Source organism: Neofelis nebulosa, chromosome 2, assembly GCF_028018385.1.
Source record: "Neofelis nebulosa isolate mNeoNeb1 chromosome 2, mNeoNeb1.pri, whole genome shotgun sequence".
Taxonomy (NCBI): Eukaryota; Metazoa; Chordata; class Mammalia; order Carnivora; family Felidae; genus Neofelis; species Neofelis nebulosa.
The window spans coordinates 89,595,167-89,619,856 of record NC_080783.1 but is presented as its reverse complement, the minus strand read 5'-3'; the positions used below and the strand labels follow the sequence as shown (position 1 = coordinate 89,619,856).

General features: G+C 34.3%; 1 protein-coding gene across 4 annotated transcripts in view; it reads right to left on the bottom strand.

Annotated features, from left to right (window-relative positions):
• Positions 1–24,690, bottom strand: part of LRP1B (LDL receptor related protein 1B) — a 1,890,044-nt gene that overhangs the window by 1,009,908 nt on the left and 855,446 nt on the right. For all 4 annotated transcript variants that reach the window (XM_058715412.1, XM_058715410.1, XM_058715409.1 and 1 more), the window contains exon 4: positions 2,821–2,940. In XM_058715412.1, the coding sequence (XP_058571395.1) occupies positions 2,821–2,940 (120 nt within the window). The remainder of the gene's footprint in view (positions 1–2,820; positions 2,941–24,690) is intronic.

The following is a 24,690-nucleotide window of genomic DNA, read 5'->3' as shown; positions in this document are numbered from 1 at the left end:
AGCTATGTGCTAATTTCACACAAGAAATTGTATTTTGATGCCATTATATTTCAAACAAAGTGGTGGGGGGGATGGAGGAAAGGGAATGGACTGAAATGTTTAAGAAACACAACAGACTACATGTGAAGACTGGATAGATGGAAATGAGTGGTGGTACACTAAAATCAGTGGTATGATAAAAATATGTATTTATTCCTGATCCTCAGTGTCTGGCACAGAATTCCTAAAATCTATATAATTTTCTGAGCAATAGCAGTGTCTTTTGTTATTTAGGAGTCCCTTCAGAATATACCTTAGTCTATGCCAATGAGGTGACTCAGGGTGGGACCACCAGATAATGCCAGGATGGCATCACCAGAAAGATCAAACACACGATTAAAGGGTGGGAACTCTCAGCCAACCCTCTGAACACCGAACTAAGAAAAGAGTTTACTAAGGAAAAGCAAAAATATTCCTGAATAGCTAAGGGGCCATTTAAATTGGGAAACTGCATTTGGATGTCATTAATTTGCACTTTTCTGAGATTTCTTTGGCTTCATATAACAGCTTGCATTCATGGACAGTTTGTTTGAAGTAAGTTGCTTTGGGGATAAAAAAAAAAAATAGTACTTGAAGCTAAGTTTCCACTGATAATAAAAGGAATTAAACATTCTATTTGGTAAAATCCAGCCCCTAGTGGCAGAAATGATTCTTATCAATTTTCAGATTTTTCAACCTTAAATTTATTGGTTCCTATTTTAGTTTTTCTGACATGATTGTGCTATCCAGGATAGCAATATGATTAATCATTTTTTTGTTGTTGTTCTTCTTAACCAGAATGCACTGCTATAACATTCATGTAACTTCACAAAATTGGCTGCAAAGGAATAGGCATGTCATTACTTATAATGCTGCTTTCTTTCTCCCTTTAAGGACAGAAATTACCCTGGAAATAGGCTTCAGGAAGGCATAAATGATGCTCAGATATGGCCATCCAGGAGTGCAGAGAAAGTAAAAAGAGTTCCTCTTTCATTGGTGACCTTCCATACTGATTGATGCGTAAGTCCTCACTAACATTCAAAAGAAGATATTGATTATGGTTTTTTTTATGGATTTAATTAGGAGATTGGGGAGAAACAGATCCATGCAAAAGCAGCTGAAAATCCTGACTACTACAGGACTCAGATGTAGCAAAAGAGAAAGGATGCTGTATAGGTATATTAGCCTACCCTGTGTGAATGGAAAGAGCTGTTTTGAACTGGAAATTGCATGCATGTATGCATTCACGCAAAAGTACTATTCATATATGGCTGACATTAATGATTATACAGTGTCTAATGTTGCCAGATCTTCTGTTTTTTTTTTTCATAAAGTCTGAGATTTTGTGTGTAATCTTCTGATTTTTTAATTTTGGTTTAAAAATGGTGAGTCAAATAAACATGGACTATTTGGTCTACCTATAGTCAGATTAAATAGCCTCTGTGTGTGACAAATATTTAATAATAAATGTTCCTGTAATATTTGTATTATACAGAAAATAAACAAACAACAAATGAAAAATTCAAGCCCAGATGTACATTAAAAAGCAATGAGCCTTTTCAAGGCAAGAATAAGTAGGCTCTGTAGACCCGAGTTTTAGTCCCAAGTCTATTACTAAGAAGATGTGTAGGACTTAAATAAGTCACTTAATTTCTCAGGGTCTCACTTTTCTCACTTCTGTCATTAGAAATTTGAACAATATTCTCTCTGAGGACTATTTCAACTTTAAGATTCTGTTACTAGGGGCAAGTGATAATTTTAAAGCAAAGGTTTAATGTAATCGGCAAAGCACCACTTTCTTTACAAAATAGTTTGTTTATTAGTGGCTCTGGCAATGCAGATATTGTTTGATCATATATATAGATTCTACATTTTATATTTTCTATATATAGATTCTAAATACTATATAAAATAATGTATTACTTATATTGTGAATATATCAGATTTATATGTATATATTAACCTATAAATAATGGAAATGAATAGAATCGAGAAGTAACCTAGAATTGTTTGGTATGGAAGAGGGGAGTCATTTCAGAGAGTAATCATGTGCTATAGAACATTCACAAAAGCAAGAATTAAGACATTAAAAACACACATAAATATTTTTATGTTCATCATTATTGCTATTGGTAAAATGCCAAATGCCAGAATCACTAATCAAGAAAAGTAAAAATTGTAAAGAATGTTACGTGACATCATTAACCTACCTCAGTTAGTAACAAATGTCTACTTCCCTGCAGCTGTATAACTAGCAGAAAACATTTAGGAAGTTAAAACCATTTGTGGCTCAGTCAGTTAAGCGTCCGACTTCAGCTCAGGTCATGATCTCACAGTTTGTGAGTTCAAATCCCACATTGGGCTCTATGCTGACAGCTCGGAGCCTGAAGCCTGATTCATGTTCTGTGTCTCTCTCTCTGTTCCTCCTGCACTTGCACTCTGTCTCGCTTTCAAAAATAAAGATTTTTAAAAAATTAAAAAAAAAAAACATTAAATCCAATGTTTGCACGGTTAACCCAAAACCACTTCCTATTGTTGACATTTCCCATGTTTGACATTATTGCAATATGAATTGAAAATTGATTGGTAAAAAATGCATATTTGTTATGTTTGTGTATATGGTTTATGGGGCAGTATCATATTTTAAATCAAAGGAAACAAAAATAACATAAACAGTGTGTGAAGTATATGGTAAGTGCTCTAAGATACTTTATTAAATTTCTATTAACTAAGCCTTTGTAAAAAAAAAAAAAAGAAAAAAAAGAAAAAAGAAACAGTAATAAAGTCATGTATCATACTTACCTCTACAGCTTCTCCCATCTTCTTTCACTTCAAACCCATCCTCACAATAACATCTTGTACTATTTCTGACCAATGCACATTTATACTGACAATTCAACTGCTGGCAATTGGGTAATAGTTCTGTGAAAGAAAATCAAAGACACTATGTCAATACAACTGTGTACACATGTGTACTGTTTTAAATTTAAACATTGTTAATATTTACTCTGTGCATGACCAAGATAATATAGTTCTCATTGGTCTCCTCAAAAATTTCTGTGGTTGGTTGAGAAAACAAACAATACCTATTCCCTCTAAAATATGTTGGCTTGTATTTGTCTGAAGTATTGTTAACAAAATTTTAGATTTGTTTGGTCGTTTACTTTTTAGCTTATTATGGATGTTCAAAGTCACAAATCTTTTCAAATTCTGATAAATTAAATTATTTCAAGAGGAAAAATGTCAACCCAGTGGTTGATTTCAACATTTATGCATTTCTTATCTGACACACTAATTGATTTTCTATCTTTTAAGGGCTTGTTTTGATTTACAATCCATGTGTAACCTTCATAGCAATCAATGTGAATATATTCCATTTCAATAATTTATCTTTCATTGGTGGCAAAATATAAGACAAATACTGGACATAATATATTTCATTATATCTGAATTCTTTCAGAGCAAATACATCATTGAAGCGAAAGTTAGCAAAACCTCAGAGTAAATTAGAATTCAATATGATAAATGTATGAAACAGAGATGAAGTGACAGAAGCATATTCATTGCACAAATAATTTCTAACAGGAATAAGATTTGCTAAACTAGAAAAATATATGGATAAAATGTGTAACTGATTTTGCTGTCTGAAAATATAAGTATTAATGAATTGCAACAATCTCTTTTTTCCCCTAGGGAGAAAAATAAGTGTTTTGAAGATTAAAGTTAAATGATTCAAGATATGTTGATATTTGCTGCAAGGTTAGCTGGTGCTTCAGAAAAAAAAAAAAAAAAAAAAAAAAAAAAAAAAAAATATATATATATATATATATATATATATATATATATATAAATTACATTAAAAATATATGAATGCTCCAATGTAGAAAAGAACAGCTAGAACATTCAAAATTGAAATTTTGCAATTTACTACCTATATAATTATTTTCTTAGCCCAAATATTTTTCAGCTCTTTCATGCGATTATTTCATGCATCTTCCCTTCTTAGAATCCCAAATTTTCTTCCTACTGGTCAGTCACATATTATGGTCTTGCTTCTTAATTTTCACAGATGACTAAAGCAATCAAAGAGATTTTCTACAAGTTTATGCTTCACATTTATCCACATTTACCCAAATCCACATTTACCCTTAATCAAAGCCCAACTCCCTCCAATCCTTGTGCACAAATCCTGTCCCCTCTCACCTATTCGAGGATATGACTTCACCTATTCTCTGCTTCCTCTCATAATCATTTGTTAACAGTTTATATTAGATCACCCCGGAGCCCATCTCTTTCTGACAATTAAAATATTTTTGGAACACAGTCATGCCCATTTGTTTACATATTGTCTATGGCTGCTATTACACTACAAAGGAATAGGTGACTATTTCCTAAGAGACCTAAGACCCACAAAGCCTAAACGATTTACTAGAGGGACTTACAGACAGTTTTCAGATCCCTGACTAGCTCGTTCTCAGCATCAAACATGCTCTTATTTTTCCTCAACTTAAAAACAAAAAACCTTGACCTCACTTCCCCTACTAGTCAACTTTGCCTAATTTCCCTGTTCCTCTTTATAACAATAATTAAAAAAATAATCCATACTCACTGCCTCTCTCTTCTCCTGTTTCTATATTAAACCCACTCCATTGAGGTCTCACCTCCACTACTCCATAGAAACTGGTTACATAAATGTCTCTGATAACCTTGATGTTGAGAAGTACAATGGCCGTTTTCAGTCCTCATCTTACTTGACATCTCAGCAGCATTTGGCAGTTAACTACTAACTGATACACATTCATCATGTTGCTTCCATAGCTTCACAGTCTTGATATTACTCCTATTTCACACCCCCCTTTGAAGGCTTCTTTCCATTCTAGTGAACCACTTAGGCTGAAGTGCCCAGGGCAGAAACCTTGATCTTTGTCTCTTACTGATCCAATTGCTACTAGTGAACTCATCAAGTACCATGGCTTCCCCTCTCCCTGCAACAGAACCACAGTACCATAACTTGAAAGCTACTTGTGCTCTCTTCAACTTCTAATTTTCACTGCTTCGATCACAATCAATAATTTATTAGATTTCGTTCTCCTTGAAATAGCTGGAACAATTTCTATTTCCTTGATACATATTCAACCAATATATAGATGAACTATCTGATTTCTAGGCTTGGATTTTGGGTCATTGTTAATTATATGCTAATAAAATGTTAATATTCATGTGCTGTACAAAGACCAGTAATTGCATGTGTAAAAATACATTAATAAAAATATAGAACAAATGGTTCTTTGGAAATTATGGCATTTTTGCTTTGCATATGGTAGTTATTTACATTATCGTTTCCTTTACTAGTATCTATAACTACAATTTATAAACCTAACATATACCAAGTTCCTTAAATATGCAATCTCTTTGAAATCCTGTAACAGTTAAACTTGTAGATATTAACCGAAGATTGTGCAGCAAATATATGAGAGAGCTACCATGTAATGTCACCCTGCATACAGAGCCTAAGTTTTCAGTATTGCCTCTAATTCCCAATGTACAATATAGAGATGGTTGGAAACGTGGTATACATATATTTTTACTTTTGTTTTTCATTCTAGGCTTAGTACTGTGCTATTGATAAAGTGTTTGAAAATTTTTATGGGATGAATGAATCAATAAAATAGCTTAATTCTAGGATGAGGATTAACACTCTCAGGTGTCATTTCTAGTCCATTAAATTAAACTAGGTCCTAAAGATAGTTCATTTACATCTTCAAATTAGGTAATAGACTTGTCAAATCTTGTTTGATTATGGTGGAATCAGTCCAAAATTGCCCTGAATATATATGCTACTTTAGATAACATTGATTGAGCACCTAGTCAATGCTAAGCACTCTGCCAGGGTTCCACACATACAAAATTGCTTTTGACAAATTAAGGAATTAAAACATGAGTGTTGAAGTGGGTAGGGTTAGGTGGGAAGGATGACAATGTAAGCAACAGTATAATTTAAAGCAGAAAAATACATATGCTAAATAAGAATACAAGTGACGTGAGCTGGAAACAGAAGGAATCCTCCAGAGACTGGAAATGAGCACAGTCAATATGGAAACTAGTTGTGAAAAAAGTTTAATTTAAGCTGAAATTTAAAAGATAAGAAGAGTTCAGTAAGACAAAATTTACGAAAGTGCATTCCAGATAAAGCAGACAACATGATAAAATAAATTAAAAGACACGAAAGCCTACAAGAAATAAGTACAATGATAAATAACTGTGTGTGGCTAAATGGTAGTGTTTGATGTGGTAGGAAATGGGGCTGGAATTACTGTTTTGGGCAAGATCAGAGTGTATTAATTTTTAGCTTAAGTCGACTTTTCTGTTTTGATAATGAGGGTCACAGTGAGTTATTGAGGACAGAACTGTTTGATGGTACCTAATACCAGGGAGAAAGATGAGTGAAAGACCAAGAAAGAAGAAAAGCTATCTATAAGACTAAACATAGCAAAGACAGAAATTAGGACTATGAAGATTTAGATGAATGGATGGCCAAATACTTGGTGAAAGCACAATGACAGGAAGTTAACAGTACCAATAAAATGAATTAAGAATAACAAAAAGGCTAGAAGTTTGGGGGAAAATACTAAATTTGCCTTTGACTACTTAGTTTCAAATGTTGATAAGATAATGGCCAAGAGAAAGTTGAGAATTTGAGTCTGACTAAGAAAGGAAGTCTGGACTGGAGATAGCTTTGGAAGTTACAAAGGAAAAGTAGGTAATTAAAGCCCAAAACAGAATAGAATCATCCTCTATAAAGAATATTTATACGACAAATAAACGTAGAAAAAAATTTTTTTAAGTTTATTTATTTATTTTTAGAAAGAGAGAGTGTGTGAGAGAGAGAGAGGGAGAGAGAGAGAGCACATACACAGGGGAGGGGCAGAAAGGGAGAGAGAGAGAGAATCACAAGCAGGCTTCCTGTTGTCAGCACAGAGCCTGACCTGTAGTCGATCCCACGAAACATGACATCATGACCTAAGCCAAATCCAAGAGTCTGACGTTCAGCTGACTGAACTACCCAGGAGCCCCAACCCACAGAACTTTTATATGTGAAAGGCAAGCAGAAGAAGAGTTCTCAACAAAGAAAATTGAGAAAAAAATATCAAATATATAGATGGAGAAGTTGAAGAGCTTCACAAAATCTAAGGAGAAAGAACACTTCATGGAAGTAAGCAGAGGAATAAAGGTTAAAACCTTTGAGAAATATTATTGGAAGAAGCCTAAAAAATGCATTGGTTTTTTTAATAGGATCAATTAAGACCTTTAAAAAAGGTTTCAGTGGAACAGAGAGGATAGAGGAAGTGTAGTAAGGGGTTGGGACAGAAAGAGGAAATAGGAAAGGTTTCTTACAGAAAAGAATTAACTATATTATGAGTAAACAGAATAAAGGTATAGATTTGACCTAATTTATTTAGTCTCTACTTTAAGGCGAGCATGTTAACTCAGTACTTTAAGTGCTTTATTTTTTCCACTTAATTTCACTACCCAATTCCTTGTTTTCCCTTTCAATTATAACTACAAAATCCACAGACCATTGGTTTCATATTTCTGCTCTCACCAATCTTGAAATATCTGGAGTATACCTGCTGAAAATAGTTACCAATTTGGGGGTAGTGATGTGGAAAACTGAGGAAAATGAGAGAAAATGGAGGAAATGGATATGAAAAACTGGACCTCACACATGGTTTTCTATGTTGGGCGGGGCGGGGGTGGGGGGTGTCTAGTGGTTGAAAACAGCCAAAGAGATGAGAGGGAAATTCAGCTTTTGATTAATCAAATTTATCCTCTATTAGAATTTGTGTATGTGTGGAGAGATTGAAAGTATGATATCAAGCAAAATGGTAAAACGGATTATTCTAATAGATCATGAAGAATTATGAAGAACTAACAACATGAAAAACTAAATTTTAAAATTTGGCTTAATTCTGGAAAAGCAATACCAATTACTGTAACATTATCTATTTGAGCTGCTTACCATTTATGCTTAATTACATTCAACACTATAATGCTTACAAAGATAATTAAAAGTACATCAGACTAATTTTGTTAGAAAGCTTATTTGGGTAGAACAGAAATTTTGTACTGGAATTATCAGTCTTCACAGAGTGCTTTACATTCTGAAACACGGTCATATGTTCATGTAACATTCTCATTGGTTTGGATCTTAGACTGAAGTAGGAAGACCACTACCATCTAAAGAGATGAAATAAACAAGTCAGAATACAGATATGTAATATGGTTTTTGATCTGTATTTCTCAGCATTATCATAAAAATGTCTTTTTTAATGGAAATAGAGAAGCTATTATTTCAAGAATCAAATATAATTCGACTGATGAAGACTCTCCCAACAAAGACCCACTACATTCTGTGATATTTAAGGAATCTTTTTATGTTTTTTTCCAAGTTGTATACGAGATTACCAAAATGTGACTACATCCTCTCTATTAAATGCAAGCGAACAGCTAACAAGAAATGGGTAACTTTGAGGCACTAAGCTTCTCAAGCCATCCTTTAACTTAGAAACAGATTTCTGGATTTGTGTTACTAATAAATAGTAACAGGATTCTAGAAGGATAGAAATTCATTTCATACTAAATCTTGTATCTCTTTTACCACTTTGTTTCATTTTTCTGAGTGGTACAAGACATCATTAAGGTCTTAAGCACTGGAGCCAGGGTACTTAGGTTCCAACCCCAGATTTGGTAATTTTAGGCTATAAGCATGGCAAAAAAAAAAATAGCTAATATTCACCAATGTTATTTTCTCTTCCTGAGAAAATGAAAAGATTACTTTTTTCCGAGTTGACATGCATTAGGTTGGAGCCATAAATCTGGCTCTGGATAATATAGTATATGCAATATTAGTGTGTGCCACTTCCTGACCTGGGCTCTAAAGCATTTTGATGATGAACTTTCTCTTTACTTGTCAGCCTTCTGGATGCAGAGAGGTCAACAGAAGATTCCAAGGACCTTGGGATGGCACTGGTCTAAACTGGAGGGAGCCTGAAAGAGCAAGCATCCATATCCCCTGATGACCCAACTGGATGGTGATGTGAGTGAAAGTGTCTGTCTGTTGCATTCAACCCCTGAGGTACCCGGGTTTTTAAAGAATACTATGGTGATGGGCACATGATTTAAGCTCTCTATGCTTATTTTTCCTTATGTCTAAAATGGGGATAATATGGGGCACCTGGGTGGCTCAGTTGGTAAGGCATCCGACTTTGGTTCAGGTCATCATCAGACAGTTCATGGGTTCAAACCCTGCGTTTGGCTCTGCACTGACAGCTCAGAACCTGGATCCTGCTTTAGTTTCTGTATCCCCCTCTATTTCTGCCCCTGCCCGGCTTGTGGGCATTCATTCTCTCTCTCTCTCTCTCTCTCTCTCTCTCTCTCTCTCTGTCTCTCTCTCTGTCTCTCTCTCTCTCTCTCTCTCTCTCCTTCTCCCTCTCCCTCTCCCTCCCTCTCCCTCTCTCTCAAAAATAAATAAATAAAATTAAAAATAAAATAAAATAAAATGCGGATAATAATAGAAACTACCTCATAGCGATGTTGGGAGACTTAAATGAGGTATATCATGCAAATTTCTTAAAATATTTCCTAGCACATATAATTCTTTGCATCTATTATTACTTTTTACAATCATGTTACACTTTTGGTTTAATCATCTGTTCAGTACAAGAAAATATCTACTGTCAGTATTCTTGAAATAATTTACATAATCTCCAAGCAATTGGGAGATACGTTTCTTTTCTCTTTCGCTCCTTACTTTTGGGTGTTCCAGTTTTATTCCCAAATAACTTGGTGCATCTTTTGACACTTTTTGGCAGAGATCTTATGTTTTGATAAATTCTCCTGAAATCTTTACCTGAATGAAAAATCCCCAACAGGGAAATACTAAACCATAGGAAATGAAGATTTTTCTGTACTGGCTAACTAGTTTCTATAAAATATGACTATTACTCTCTGAAGCAATGTACATCCACATTTAATTTGCTATATAAGCACAGACCAATTGATAAATCGGCTAAGAAATTTTTACCTAATACTATGGTAGTCTGCCTAAGCTTAGGGATTGTTAACAGCATTGGGATTTAAAACACATTTCCACAAATGTATACAGGTTTATGATTTAGGAAACATACACAGATACATTTTGCTAACCTGCCACAGAGTAAAAACAGGACAGTAGAGAAGGTTGATTTGAAGTTGATGACCAGATTCCAACCATTACAAGTTATTACTGTTAGGAGGTATCTCCCCTCATTAGTTTAGTTTATATAAATATTTCTAACCCAGAGAACCACTGTCTTATATGTGTAGCCATGACTTATCCAAGCTGCGGTCAATAGCATTATGCTGGCTGCCTTTATGACCTATAATTGAACAATTCACATTGATCACAATTCACATCGATTTATTGGACTTAGCAGTACAGGGAGAACACAACTGCACTATTTTATTCACGGGCTCCTAGGTTATATGTTTCTCCCGGAGAGGAAATTAGAACTTTTATCAACTCTTTGGAAATACCAAAAAAATATAGGCACTTTCTCAAAACTTAGGCTAAGACAATATTTTATAAAATGGGATAGTGTTTAATTCTCAATTTTAGTAATCAAATCACTCTTTGAATTTGGCTTATAAAAATGCCTTTTAAGCAACAACTATAATCACAGTAATTAGGAAAAAATATCATTTTCTTATGTAGCACATTAAAAAAGTATTTCACTCTGTTTTTATACTTGGAGATTGAAAAAGCTGATGCAGCTACTTACCATGCCAGCCAGTCCCTCTTGTCAGCAGGACATAAGCTTGACATATTTAGAAAGGCGATAATTTGTGTCATATCATTCATTCTCTCACCCCTGTTTCCTTGGCCTAGTAAAATGCAGTGTGAGCTGGCTTGCTGAGATTAGGCTGCTGCTTATGACTACTAATGTGATTTCTTCAGAATTCTTTGCTTAGTACTAAACTACAGTGCTAGCTTCAAATTTTCAGTGTGTTCTCGTATATAAAGATACAACATTAAGATAATTTCTAGTTATTGTTTTTGGCTCCATTTTTGTTATTATGGTATAAATTTACATACAGTAAAGTTCATTCCTTTTAGGTACAGTTCTCTGAGTTTGAAAAAAATGCATATAGTTGTATGACCAATACCACCATCAAGATAGAGAACAGGATCGTTATCCCCAAATATTTTCCTCTGCCTTTCTATAGTCAACTCATTTCCCCAATGCCATATTTAGCAATCACTGGTCTGTTTTCTGTCTCAATGGTTCTGTCTTTTCCAGAATATTATGGAAATGGAGTAATCCAGCCTATAGCACCTTTAGTTAGCATAATTTATTTCAGACTCATCCATGTTACCTTATCAGTAGTTCTCTCCTTTTTATTGCTGAATAGTATTCCATTGTATGAATGTATCTCAGTTTATCTACCTATTTCACAAATGACAGACATTTAAGTTACTTCTGGTGTTGAATAAATTTGCTATAAATATTCGCACACAAATTAAATACAGGTTATCATTTCATTTAAGTAAATCTGAGATTGATGGTTTATACGGTAAAATGGTGTTTGGCTTTATAGGAAATTATCAAATTATTTTCCTAAGTAGCTGTACCAATTTGCATTCCCACTACCAATATATGAATCATCTAGCTGCTTGGACTTCTGACCAATACTTCTTATCATCAGCTTTTAATTTTAACTTTTTAGTCACTCTAATTGTTATGTAATGTTAACCTTATGGTTTTAATTTGCATTTCCTAATGGCTAATGATATTGAATATCTTTTCATATGTTTATGTGTCAAACAATGATATTTTTGGTGATATGTCTGTTTAATCCTTTGCCCACTTTTTTATTAGGTTGTTTTCTTATTGAGTTTTGAGAAGAAATTATATATGTGTGTGTGTGCATACACACATGTCGCCATCCTATTTAAATGACAAAGCTGTAATTTCATAGTTTTCATTTTGCATATTAATATTGCATAAGGATTTACTCCTCTTTTGACAAGAAGCAAAATTCTTTATCATTTAGATGCACTATTATGAGGTGGAAGCTGTAGGCTAATCATGTAGTTTGATGAAGTACTCTGTGAACTGAGTCTGGGGTTTATAACAGATGGCATACTTTTTTTTTTTCTTATAACTTTTGTGAGTATGCATGCACACTCAAAACAAGCAGAACCGCCATCATTTTTGGCAGTTGTATATTATTCCATTAATAAATAATTAGTAATTTAACCTGCTGAAACACATCTAGTTTGTATGGTAAACATAGCTACCTGTTTAAAACATGTTTTTACTCTCTTTCTATACTCTGAGATGTTTCTACGAAGTGGTTACCCTGCCAGAGTAACTTTTGCTCTCCTTTCATGTGGTGAGGGCCTTATAACTAGTTCTCATTGGACCATGTGTGGACATGGTCTGTATTACTTGTATATCAGGAAGATTAAGAGTGCATGTCTTCTCCCCACAAACATTCTTTTACTCTCTTATTTACTTTCTGGAAAGTACTGTTTACTGTTCTGCTTTTCATGCTGTTTTCTAATATATTTCTCCATCTACACTAGGAATACAACTTTGAGATATGCTGCCTCATATGCTTTGAAATGTAGAAACAAAAGCTAAACCAAAGTAACAACAACAGCAACAACCTGAGAGCATACTGCGCCAGTGCTAAGAGATTTTTCTGTTTTATGTTATGTCTGCAAACCAAGGGTTTACATAAAAAAGGAGGTGCAACTATCCCAATTCATTGGCTAACACTGGATAAAGAACTGCTTATTTTGGATCTCCAAATAAAACCATTTCTAACAATTTACCAATAGTAGGTACCGATTTCTGAAGAAACTCTTCATTGTAAATGGCATTCAGTGTTCTGAAATTCAATATGCAAAACTTTTAAACTTTTTTTTTGCATAGAAAACTAAACTCTAGTTATCAAGGCACAATCAAATAAGAAGAGATTAATTTGTTTTATTTTATGAAAAGACAGACTTGGTTTCAATATCCATTGACAAAATTTGCTAAATAATTAACCTACAATCTGCAGGGTTTGTACACAAAAGGAAAAGTTTACCTCAGTTTATCAATAAGAGGATACGAGAAGATAAAGCAACATATGCTTCTGTGGGGTTTTCTTCTCAGAACAAATTATAGGAGGATAATGACATTACTAACTTCATAGGGATGGTGTGAAGTTTAAACACAGTGATTCAATAGAAGCACTTAGTGTCGGACACATTGTAAATACCCATAACAGGTTGGCAGTTATATTAATTGCCATTATAATCATCAACAACAGCTCCATCAATAAAATCCAGGAATTTTCACTTCCATCTTTTATTTCTGTAGAAGAATAGACTGAAGACACACAGTATCTTGAAATGTGTTTTAGTCTTAAAGGTGGGAAGCCTAGATCTATTTGTGATATCATTTACCAGATGTTTAATTATTGCCTAGATTCTTAACTTTTCTGAGTGCTAGCTTCCAAGCTAGTAAATGCCTGATAAGATTTTAGGAATATTCAAAGGGACAGTAAAGGTAAAAATGCTCTATAATTTGTAGACTATCATATAAATGGTGAGATTTGGACCACTATAGAGATAAGGGAGAGAAACCCGAGAGTGGCAGGTGCATTAGATTCGGGAAGTCAAACTATTTTGTGGTTTAGACATCTTGTTTTAGTGTTTTGCATTTGATTTTATACTAAGGATGGTATGCTAGATTTGTTAACAATAAGCTAACTACCGTCATGTCTTTCCTGGTTCAATATATTTAATGATAACCACAGAAAACTATCCTCGAGGAAACAAATTAAGCAAATTTACCACAAAGGCCGGAGAAAAATACATTTGCCAAGAAGCAATTGCAGATATCTGGTAATGGGTTTTTTTTTATTCTAGAGGTAGAAGAGTAAAACAAGTAGATATACAGTGAAAGGACAATATACATATAAATTATATAAGTGTATTACACACCTATATAAGGCAAATATAATAAGATGGAGGTGTTAGTAGCAAATGAGTTAGAAGAGGTGAGGCAGCAGGAATAGGGAAACACCCTTTGTACAGGAAATTCATAACTTCTAGCAATTTCTGCACGCTTAGAAGGTAAAAAGCACCTGTGACTAAATATTTTTGGAAAGTAAAGATAGAAGTCATCTTTGAATGGCAAACATTGTTATCTTAAATGTTTATACTAATCTAAGACCATAGAAGGTACCAATAGCTTTGGGAATGTTCAACACAAATGCAGCACTATGAGAAGGAACAAAGGAAAATGCAACACAATGCGTGACACATATCAGGTCAAAAAGTTCTCTCTATGCTAAACACCTCAATTAAGCACATCTATTCACCTTTGCACTTTGCAAAATCCTTAATGAAATTAAAGTGATAAGAAAGGGAAAAGTCCACAAGAAGAAAGAGAATAAGAAAGAAGACTAAAAAAAATGATGTCAACAAAACTTTAGAAGCAAAGAAGCAATAAATGAGTGTTCACAGATTTAGCCCTTTTCTAGTACTAAGGAAGTAAAATCTTCTAAGCAAAGACTGAGGAGATGAGAGGGATGATGATCAAGGCTGCTGCATTCTAAAGAGACTGTGTACTGCACAGCTCCAAGGGGGCATTACTAAAATAACCTTTGATTTATATTGAACTCAAGTTGTGCAGCATAGAAGCCCTCAGAAGACAGCCAAAACACAAGTGTACATAACACCAAAATCCTGGAAAGGCTCAAAACCTGAACACTTCATAGCCTAAAAAGGAGTGGGAATAGGAATAAGGTGGGGTGCGGATGTAAAGAGAATTGATTGAAAGGAAAAGCTAAATCTTCTCTATCTTCTCTTCTAATACTTGCAGCAGAACACGGAAGGTCTATTCTCTGAAGAGAACTAGACTAATTCTTACCTGGAGAACAATAGGCACAGTATTAAAAACAGGAATAAAACACTCTTAAGGTGAACAGATAAAGAATACTGGGCTATAATTGCTTTCATCCCTATCACTCACAGGGCAGAAGTCCTAAACCGAGAAAACCACAGGCAACCACACCCACTAGAAAGTCACTAGTAATACAGAGCTATAACTCTGAAGAAAGCGGTGCACTGTCCCCATCGTCCGCTCCAGAGTAGTGATACAGAGATAATGCCCAGGAAGAAAGCCAGAAATAAAGAACAACGAGCTGTGTTATTCTCCGCAAGGGAACTGGCTTTATTTGGAACAGAATATAGGGAAGTTCAAGCCTAAAGGTGGTGTCAAAAACAATGGAGATTTTGGTGGCAATTAATTAAAATAAATATGTTGGCTCCATAGGGACAGCAAACTAAAACATAGGTCAGCTAGAATTGGGGGAAAAGATGGCTAAGAAGAAGAACTTTCTAGTTGGAACAAAGTTCAATGTCTCTTTCTGAAAGGTCAACAAAATTTTATTGAATAACACTGTGGAGCATTTTGTGCCAAAATGGCTTTTAAAAAATAAAACAATAATAAGCTGATAAATAGTGAATGCTAACTGCTGAGTGTGCTACCAACAGAGGCACACAGCTTAACTGATAAGGTAAACAGACAATCAAAGAGTGCCCTTAGAAGGCCAGTGTCATCCCAGGATGACTGTACATTTGACCAAGGCTATTCCCTGTGACATCAGAGACTGCACACTGTGGGGGAAATAAACTTCACGAAATAGTCAAGGTAATAAAAAATTAAACATACAAAACAAACAAAACCCATTAATCACTACAGTTAGGGACAGATTACAGTAGTGTCCACAGTTGTTAAAATATATTAACTAAAATTTCCAGTATTCAACCACAATATTATAAGACATGCAAAAAAACAGGGACCTATAATTCACGCACAAGAAAAAAAAAAAAGCAGGTAATAGAAATTGCCTTTCAGAGGGCCCAAATGTGAAAGTAAACAGATAAAGATTCCTCTTTTTTTAAAGTTTGCTTATTTATTTTGAGAGAGACAGAGACAGGGCGAATGAGGGAGGAGCAGAGAGAGAGGGAGAAAGAGAATCCCAAGCAGGCTCCACACTGTTAGCACAGAGCCTAAAGGAGGGTGCGAATTCATGAAACCATGAGATCATGACCCAAGTGGAAAACAAGAGTTGGACACTTAACCAACGAGGCACCCAGGCACCACAACAAAGATTTCAAAGCAACTATTGTAAATATACTCACAGAACAAAAGAAAAAAAATTAAAGAAGAAGTAAGGGAAGAATACAGATAGAGTAGGTGTCAAAAATAAAAGCAGATAAATGGGCTACATTAAAGTTAAGAACTTTTGTATATCAAAGGAGACTATCAGTGTAGAAAGACAACCTGTGGAATGGAGAAAATACATATAAATATATTTTAAAATTATGTACATGATAAGGGATTAATATGCATAATTTATAAAGACTTCTACAACTCAACAACAAAAAAACCAAACAATCCAATTAAAAAATGGGCCAAGAACTTAAATAGATATTTCTCCAAAGAAAATAAATAAATTGCCAACAGTCGCATGAAAAGATGCTCAAAATCACTAATCATCAGAGAAATGCACAAAACCACAATGAGATACATCTTCATATCCATTAGAATGGCTGTTATTAAAAAAAAAGGGTGAGGTAATAGAAAATAAAAAGTGTTGGCAATGATTTAGAGAAATTAAAACTCTTGTGTATCGCTGTTAGGAATGTAAAATGGTGCAGTCACTAGAGAAAACAGTATGGTGGTTCCTTAGAATGTTAAACATAGAATTACCATACAATCTGCAATTCTATTCCTGGGTATTTACCCAACATAATTGAAAGCAGGTATTTGAACATCTATTTGTACACCCATGTGTATGGTAGCATTGTTCAAAATAACCAGAAGATAAAAGCAACCTAAATGTACATCACCATTACACGATGATGAATAAATAAACCAAATGTGATAAGTACATAAAATAGAATATTATTCAGCCTTAAAAAGGAAGGAAATCCTGGCACATGCTCCAACATCGATAAACCTTAACCATACAATGCTCAGTGAAATAAGCCAGTCACAAAAAGATAAATATGGTTTGATTCCACTTAAATGAGGTAATTAGAGTGCTCAAATTCATAGAGACAAAGTATGATGGTAACTGCCAGGGGCTGGGGGAGAGGATGAGGACTTACTTCATAATTTATATGGCATTTCAAGTTTGGAGAGTTGAAAAATTTGCGACATGGATGGTGGTGATGTTTGTACAATTTTGATGTACTCAATGCCACTGAACTAGACACTAAAAAATGGTTAAAATAGTAAATTAGATGTCAAATCTATGGTACCACAATAAAAAATGACAAAAAAGCAAGTTCTGACAATGCTTATTTAAAAAAAAAAAAACACACATAAACAGAAAAACAATTTATTACAATGAATCAGGTGGGAAAAGCCTGATTTAAAAATAAAAATAGCCAAAATGAAAAAAAAATTTACTAGAACTGTTCCATAATACATTTGAGCTAGCTAACAGAATACCTAGTTAGTGTGACTATGCATCAGAGAATGGAAAAAATATATTCCAAGACATTTTATACAGAAATATATAGTATTTGTATACACTTTATATAGAAATATATAGCATTTTTATCCACTAGCAATGAACAATCTGAAAGTGAAAGAGTGAAATTAAGAAGGATTTCATTGAAAAAAAGAAAAATTTCATTTAAAATAGCACCAAACAATAAAATGCTTAGGAATGTATTAAAAAAAAAAAAAAAAAGAATTGTAAGACCTAAATAATATTTACATAAATTAAAGAATATTTAATCAATGGAAAGGAAATCTACATTCATGGATTAGAAGGCAATACTGTTAAGATGCCAATGCTTTCCAAATTGATCTACAGATTCCAAGAAATCCCTAATCTGTCTTTCTTGCATAAATTGACAAGATGATCTAAAATTCATATGGAAAAGCTAGGGACCCAGAATAGCCAGAAAAAAAACTCAGAATGGAAGACAAACCATACTTCCCCACTTCACAACTTACTACAAAGCTACAATAATCGAGAGAGTGTGATACTGGCAAGAAGACTGGAGTATATAGTTCAGCATAATAGAATTGAGAGTCCAGAAATAAACTCTCACAGCTATGTTCAATAGACATTTAATAAGGTTCCAAAAAATTAAATGGGGAAGGTATAATGTTTTGTCTTTGCTTCTGTTTTGTTTTGTTTTTCCTTCAGTATATGGCTCTAAGCCAACTGAAATTCACATGCAACAAGAAAAAGTTGAATTCTTGCTTTATACAACATCCAAAAATTAACTTAAACACGATCACAGGTCTAAATATAAGACCTAAAACGACAAAACTCATAGAAGAAAACATAGGAGTAAATCTTCAAGTCTTCGGGTTAACCAAAGCCTTGCTCGATGGAGCATCAAAAGCACAAGTGACGGGTGCCTCGGTGGCTCAATAGGTTGGGCATCCGACTTCCACTCAGGTCATGATCTCGCAATCCATGGGTTCGAGCCCCGCGTCGGGCTCTGTGCTGACAGCTCAGAGCCTGGAGCCTGTTTTGGATTCTAAGTATCCCTCTCTCTCTCTGACCCTCCCCCGTTCATGGTCTGTCTCTGTCTCAAAAATAAATAAATGTTAAAAAAAAATTTAAAAAGCACAAGTGACAAAGGAAAAGCCAGATAAACTGTGCTCAACATAACTAAAATATTTTATCCTTCAAAAAACAGCATTGAGAAAGTGAAAAAGATAACCCACAGAAAGGGAAAAATAATTGCAAATAAAAGCCTGTAAGATCAAGCATCCAACTCTTGATCTCAGGTCAGGTGATAATATCACAGTTCATAGGATCGAGCCCCACATCAGCCTCAGCTCTGCTCTGCTCTGCCAGTGTGGAGCCTGCTTGGGATTCTCTCTCCCTCTTGCTCTCTGCCCCTCCCCCTCTCTTTTGTGTACACATGCATGCACTGTCTCGCTCTCAAAATAACTAAACTAGGAAGAAAGACCTGTAAGGGATTTATATTGAGATAATTCATAATTTTAATAATTGTTATAAATAAATCCTATAATTCATTAACGAATACACAAATAACCTAATGTAAAAACAGGGAAAGGATAAGAATGCACGTGTCTCCAAAGAAGTTACACAAATGGCCAACAACCCATAAATAGATATTCATCTTTATTCATTAGGCTAATACAAATTAAACTGCAATGAAAAGACTTCATACTTATAATCATAACAACAGACAATAACAGGGGTCAGTGAGGATATAGGGAAATTAGACCATCATTACACTCCTGGTGGAAATATAAATGATCCAGCCATTTTGAAAATGATTTGGGCTGTTTCTCAAAAATTACACATCAAGTTATGATATGTTCCAACAATTCTACTCCTGTACATACACCCAGGAAAAAGTAGAACACCTAAAAACTTTTACATAAACATTCATAGCAACATTATTCATAATAGCCAAAACCTTGTAAACAATTCATGTCTTTCAATGGATGAACAGGTAAATAAAATGGAATATTATGCAACTATAAAAAGGATGAGATCTTGCTATTTATGACAATATGAACAGATCTAGAGGATATTTTGCTAAATGAGATAAGTCAAACTGAAAAAGACATATGATTTCACTCATGTGAAAGCTAAAAAAGAAAATAAATGAATAAATTTAAAAAAGTATCATATCTATAAATACAGAGAACAAATTGATGGTTGTGAGAGGGGAGGGGGAATAGGGAGGCAAAATGAGTGAAGGGAAGTAGGAGATATAAGCTTCCAGTTATGAAATGAGTAAGTCATAGGAATAAAAGGCACAGCATAGGAAATACAAAGATATTATAATAGCACTGTATGGTGACAAATGGCAGGTACACTTGTGGTGAGAATAGTGTACTATTTATAGTTGCTGGATCACTATGTTGTGTACATAATGTAACATTGTGTGTCAACTATACTCAAATAAAACAAAAATTAAAATATATTCCTAAAATATTTCATTTCTTGTTTAGAGCCTACAAAAATCAGTTCTCTCAATGAATATATTGTTCATACCTTTGCCTCTTAACATATATAAGCTAGGAGTTACAATTTGTCCTTTCATGTGAAAATTCTGACATCTTTACCAGATTATAAACTCATGAATCACAAAGGTGATATTTTACTATATTTATGTATAAGTTCAACTTCCAGCACAATGCTTTCTTATATTAGCAATTCAAAAAAATAGGTGGTGTTTATAAAAACAACAATAACAATCCTGAAAGCTATTTTTTTAATTGGAATAGATTATAAATCTTAGTAATACAGACATTTCTTATTGTCCAAGCAAGCTTAATTCGTTATTAATCAAACACTATGGGTAATAACACTGTACCAAGAATACTAGGATAATCAAAAACAAGTGTTAACCATCCTCGATTGATGGTCTACTGGAGAGACAAACGATAGACTGATAAATATAAAATTGTGCTATAAAAACCACAGCTGAGAGAGACTTAGTTCCATGAGAGGATTAGATAAGGGCTTGGACACAATTAGGGATATCACTGAAGATTTCCTGAAGAAGGCAATACAAATTGAAACCTGGTTTAGCTGGGTAAACGTAACATAGAGCAAATTATCTAGGGAACTTGTTAAAATGTACTGTAGATTGTGATTCAGAACATCTGGAGTGATGCCTGAGATTCGGCATTCTAACAAGCCCTCTGGAGAGGTCCATGCTGATAATTCATGTACTACACTTTGAGTAGCTTTGATTTTTGGAGGGGATGGATAGTAGCAAAAATGGTTCCTTACAAAAAAAAATGGTGAAGATAAAGGTAATCTCTCAAGGCAAACCAGACACTATACCAGTTGAAACCTATAGTTTCCATTAGCAATTCATGTTTCCTTTGTGGATGTAAGTTCACAAACCTTGGGTCCCTGTCTCTTCCATTAGAGTGGATATGGGCTTCTCCAGAGTTTAGCAGCAAAAACTCAAGTAAGCATGTATAAATCCTTTTAGATGAAAGAAAACCATGACTGAGGTCAATTTTCAAAAAAAAAAAAAAAAAGGCAATCAGTGTGACCTTTCAATAGCTCATGTCATGTCACTTTTCAAATTGTGATTCCAATATCTATACATGCATGGGTCCTTAACCACATTCCCTTTCCCCAAAGTGGCCACATAGCCCCAGGAGGACAGGCTTAATGAAATGAGAGCAAACCTCCCTGCTTTAATTAGGCCAGTTACTTAGTTTCATGTAAATGTGGAAGACACAGACTAAATGACATGTAAATTAGTATTCTCTCATACTTTGAGGCTTTGAATAGGCCTTTTTGTGTCACTAATATTTCTCTCTGCAAACATAGACATATGTGTATATTATACACATAAAATATATTAAGTTAAGAATAAGGGTGCCTGAGTGGCTCAGTTAAGTGTCTGACTCTTGGTTTCAGCTGGGGTCATGATCTTGCGGTTTGTGAGTTCGACCCCTGCCTTGGGCTCTGTGCTGGGGGTCATGCTTGGGATTCTCTCTCTTCCTCTCTCTCTGCCCCTTCCCTGCTCCCTGTCTCTGTCTTTCTCTCAAAATAAATAAACTTTAAAAAACATTAAAAAGGGGCACCTTGGGAGCTCAGTCGGTTAAGCATCCGACTTCAGCTCAGGTCATGATCTCGAGGTCCATGAGTTGAAGACCCAGGTAGAACTCTGTGCTGACAGTTCAGAATCTGGAGCCTGCTTGAGATTCTGTGTCCCACTCTCTCTCTCTGCCCCTAGCCCACTCACACTCTGTCTCTCAAAAATGAATAAATGTTAAAGAGAATTTTTTTAAACGAAAAAAAAAGAACATGGTCTGTAACATAATGATAATTTTCCTGTTTTAGATTCTTTGTCTCCCTCTCTCTGCCCCCCCCACTCACACTCTAACTCTCTCTCTCTCTCAAAAATAAATACACATAAAAAAATTAAAAACAAATCTTGCCAGAAATGATGAACTTATAAAGAACGAATTTTTCATTACAGTTTTAGAATAAACAGCACTTGATTTTAACTTGTTTACAGTCCCAAGAGTTTTCAAAAACATTGAAAATGATTCACTAAGAATAACTGCTACCTGAAGTGTACAATTTTTTTTGCACATTCCTGAATTTTCTACATTTCTGTAATAAGCATGTTATCTTTTGTAAGAGTAAAAAAGTGAATGTTATTAAGAATGCAAAATGATGGAGGTGGTTTCTAAAATTCATAATAACACCAAAGTAAAAAGAAACAGTGATATTCATTGTAGGCATTACAAGGCAGTCAGATGAGTAGACAGTTTGCCAAATAAAGATCCAGCCCATATTTGTATGCAGCCCTTAAAATGATGGTACCACAGCATTTTTGTTCTCTCTTGCTGATTTATATTTTCATGAATTTACCTGATCATATCATAATGTTATTCATTTCAATTTTATATTCAATATTCACATTCAAGATACCAATGTCTAGACAGGCCTTATCAAATGGTGTTTTCTTTTCCTAATTTATATTCCCAAATTTTAGAAGTATATTTCTCTTATAGATCAAGTTTTTTACTTTAATTTACCCTAAGCCTTATTTTCATCCACACAGAACCTTCTAGCTTTCTTTTCTGACAGCAAAGGGTATCTTGATTGATAGAATTCAATTGCTGGGTTGAAATAATGCAGCTGGCTTTTATCCTACATTAGTACATCCTTTTATTAGTTTTACCTATTACATGAGAAAGAATGTGACAAAAATGTAATGATTTTAGGTATCCCAGCTGGGCCTATAACTCTGTCTACATGATAGAATATAGACTTTGCAGGAAGAGAATCTGAGAATTCTGGATAAGAGTTACAATATAGAAATGGATAAAAATATAAAATGAGTTCAATGTAAGCTGACTATTCACTAATTCTAGATAAGATAGGTATGCCAGGATGCCATGCATTTAACCACATATACTCAATAAAGAATTAAAATATGTTAACATTTTTACTTATAAAAAGTCTTTGAAATGTGATAAAATTATAGGATCTCAGGCAGTTTTTATAAACAGTAGAAAGTGAAAATACTGTTATGCCAGTTATCCAGAACCCAACCAGTAAATTTTGATAACAGAACTCTGTGCACCTCCCTATTTTTCACTCTAACACGATGATCAAGAGATATTAAACTATGAAGCACAAAAACAAGGGGTTAACACAGTAGTGTTGTATAGTATGCAAAAACATAATCCTTGATGAGAAACAGATTTATTCACATCCACAGTTTGCGATTCACTGGCTATGTGAGCTACCCTGTAGAGTTGACCTAATTCTCGGTTTCTCATCTATGAAGTGATCATAGGAATATTAATCTACATGTTTTTCAGGGAAAAAAATTAAGGTAGTATTAGCAAAGTACCAAGTATGTTCTAATTCTTGTAAATAATAATTGCTTTCTGAAAAACATACCTTGTTAAATTTGTAGGATTTTAAAAAGGTATATCATAGAACCTGTACAATTATCTAGGATACTTGTTCATCTTGATGTGCAAGGATCCGGAGAGCTATATACCTTATAGAATATGGTCGTGGTTAAGAAGTTAGAAATCAAAGTTGAGACTTATCCTATGGCTTTTACTTATTAGTTGGATAATCTTTTAAAAGTACCTATTTAAACCATTTTTCCCCCAAGAGGAACAACAATAGAGCTATCATTGTTCATGTCTCATGGGATTATTGGGAGGATTAAATGCCACAATACATATCAACAACCTGGATAATTCTTAGAATATGTAAAGCTAGTAAGTATTGTATGCAAAACACTAGTCTTCAATGGTTCAGGAAAATTGGATCTATATTTTGCAAAGCAAATCTGGAGAAAAGATAATCCATAGGATTCAATACGATGAAAACAGAGAGGAGTGATAATAGCCTAGCTCATACATTTTTTTTAAATTTTTTTAACGTTTTATTTATTTTTGAGACAGGGAGAGACAGAGCATGAACAGGGGAGGGTCAGAGAGAGCGAGACACAGAATCTGAAACAGGCTCCAGGCTCTGAGCTGTCAGCACAGAGCCCGACGCGGGCCTCGAACTCACGGACCGCGAGATCATGACCCCAGTGGAGCCACCCAGGCGCCCCTATTTTTTAAAAATCAATTATAACAAAACTTCAATGAGCAAGGTATTTTTTTATTCCTTGATGGGTCTTCAAGGGTTTTATATATATATATATACACCGTTATATAATATCTCTGTCTTCTAAGATTTCTAAATCTGAAGGAAGGTATAATTATATATAAATAATTAACTGAGTCTTACTACATAATTGTCAAGTGGACAGTGGTACTAGAAGTGCTACTGAAGTTCGGAGGAAGGAGACAACACTGTGTTCCAGAGTAGCTTGAGAAAATCGCATGAATGTTCTTTATGATTGTTGAAGTATTCATAATTTTTGGGAAGATTCAAAGGCATAAGCAAAACATAGGAATAAAAGGCATAAAATATGTTCAAGTATGATTAGTACAAATACCTAATGGGTTTATTTCTAAGTGATTGGAAATATAATTGAAAGGGAACTGGGGCCAAATGCCATAGTATAGTATTTAATATATAATCATTATTGGTTTAAATTAC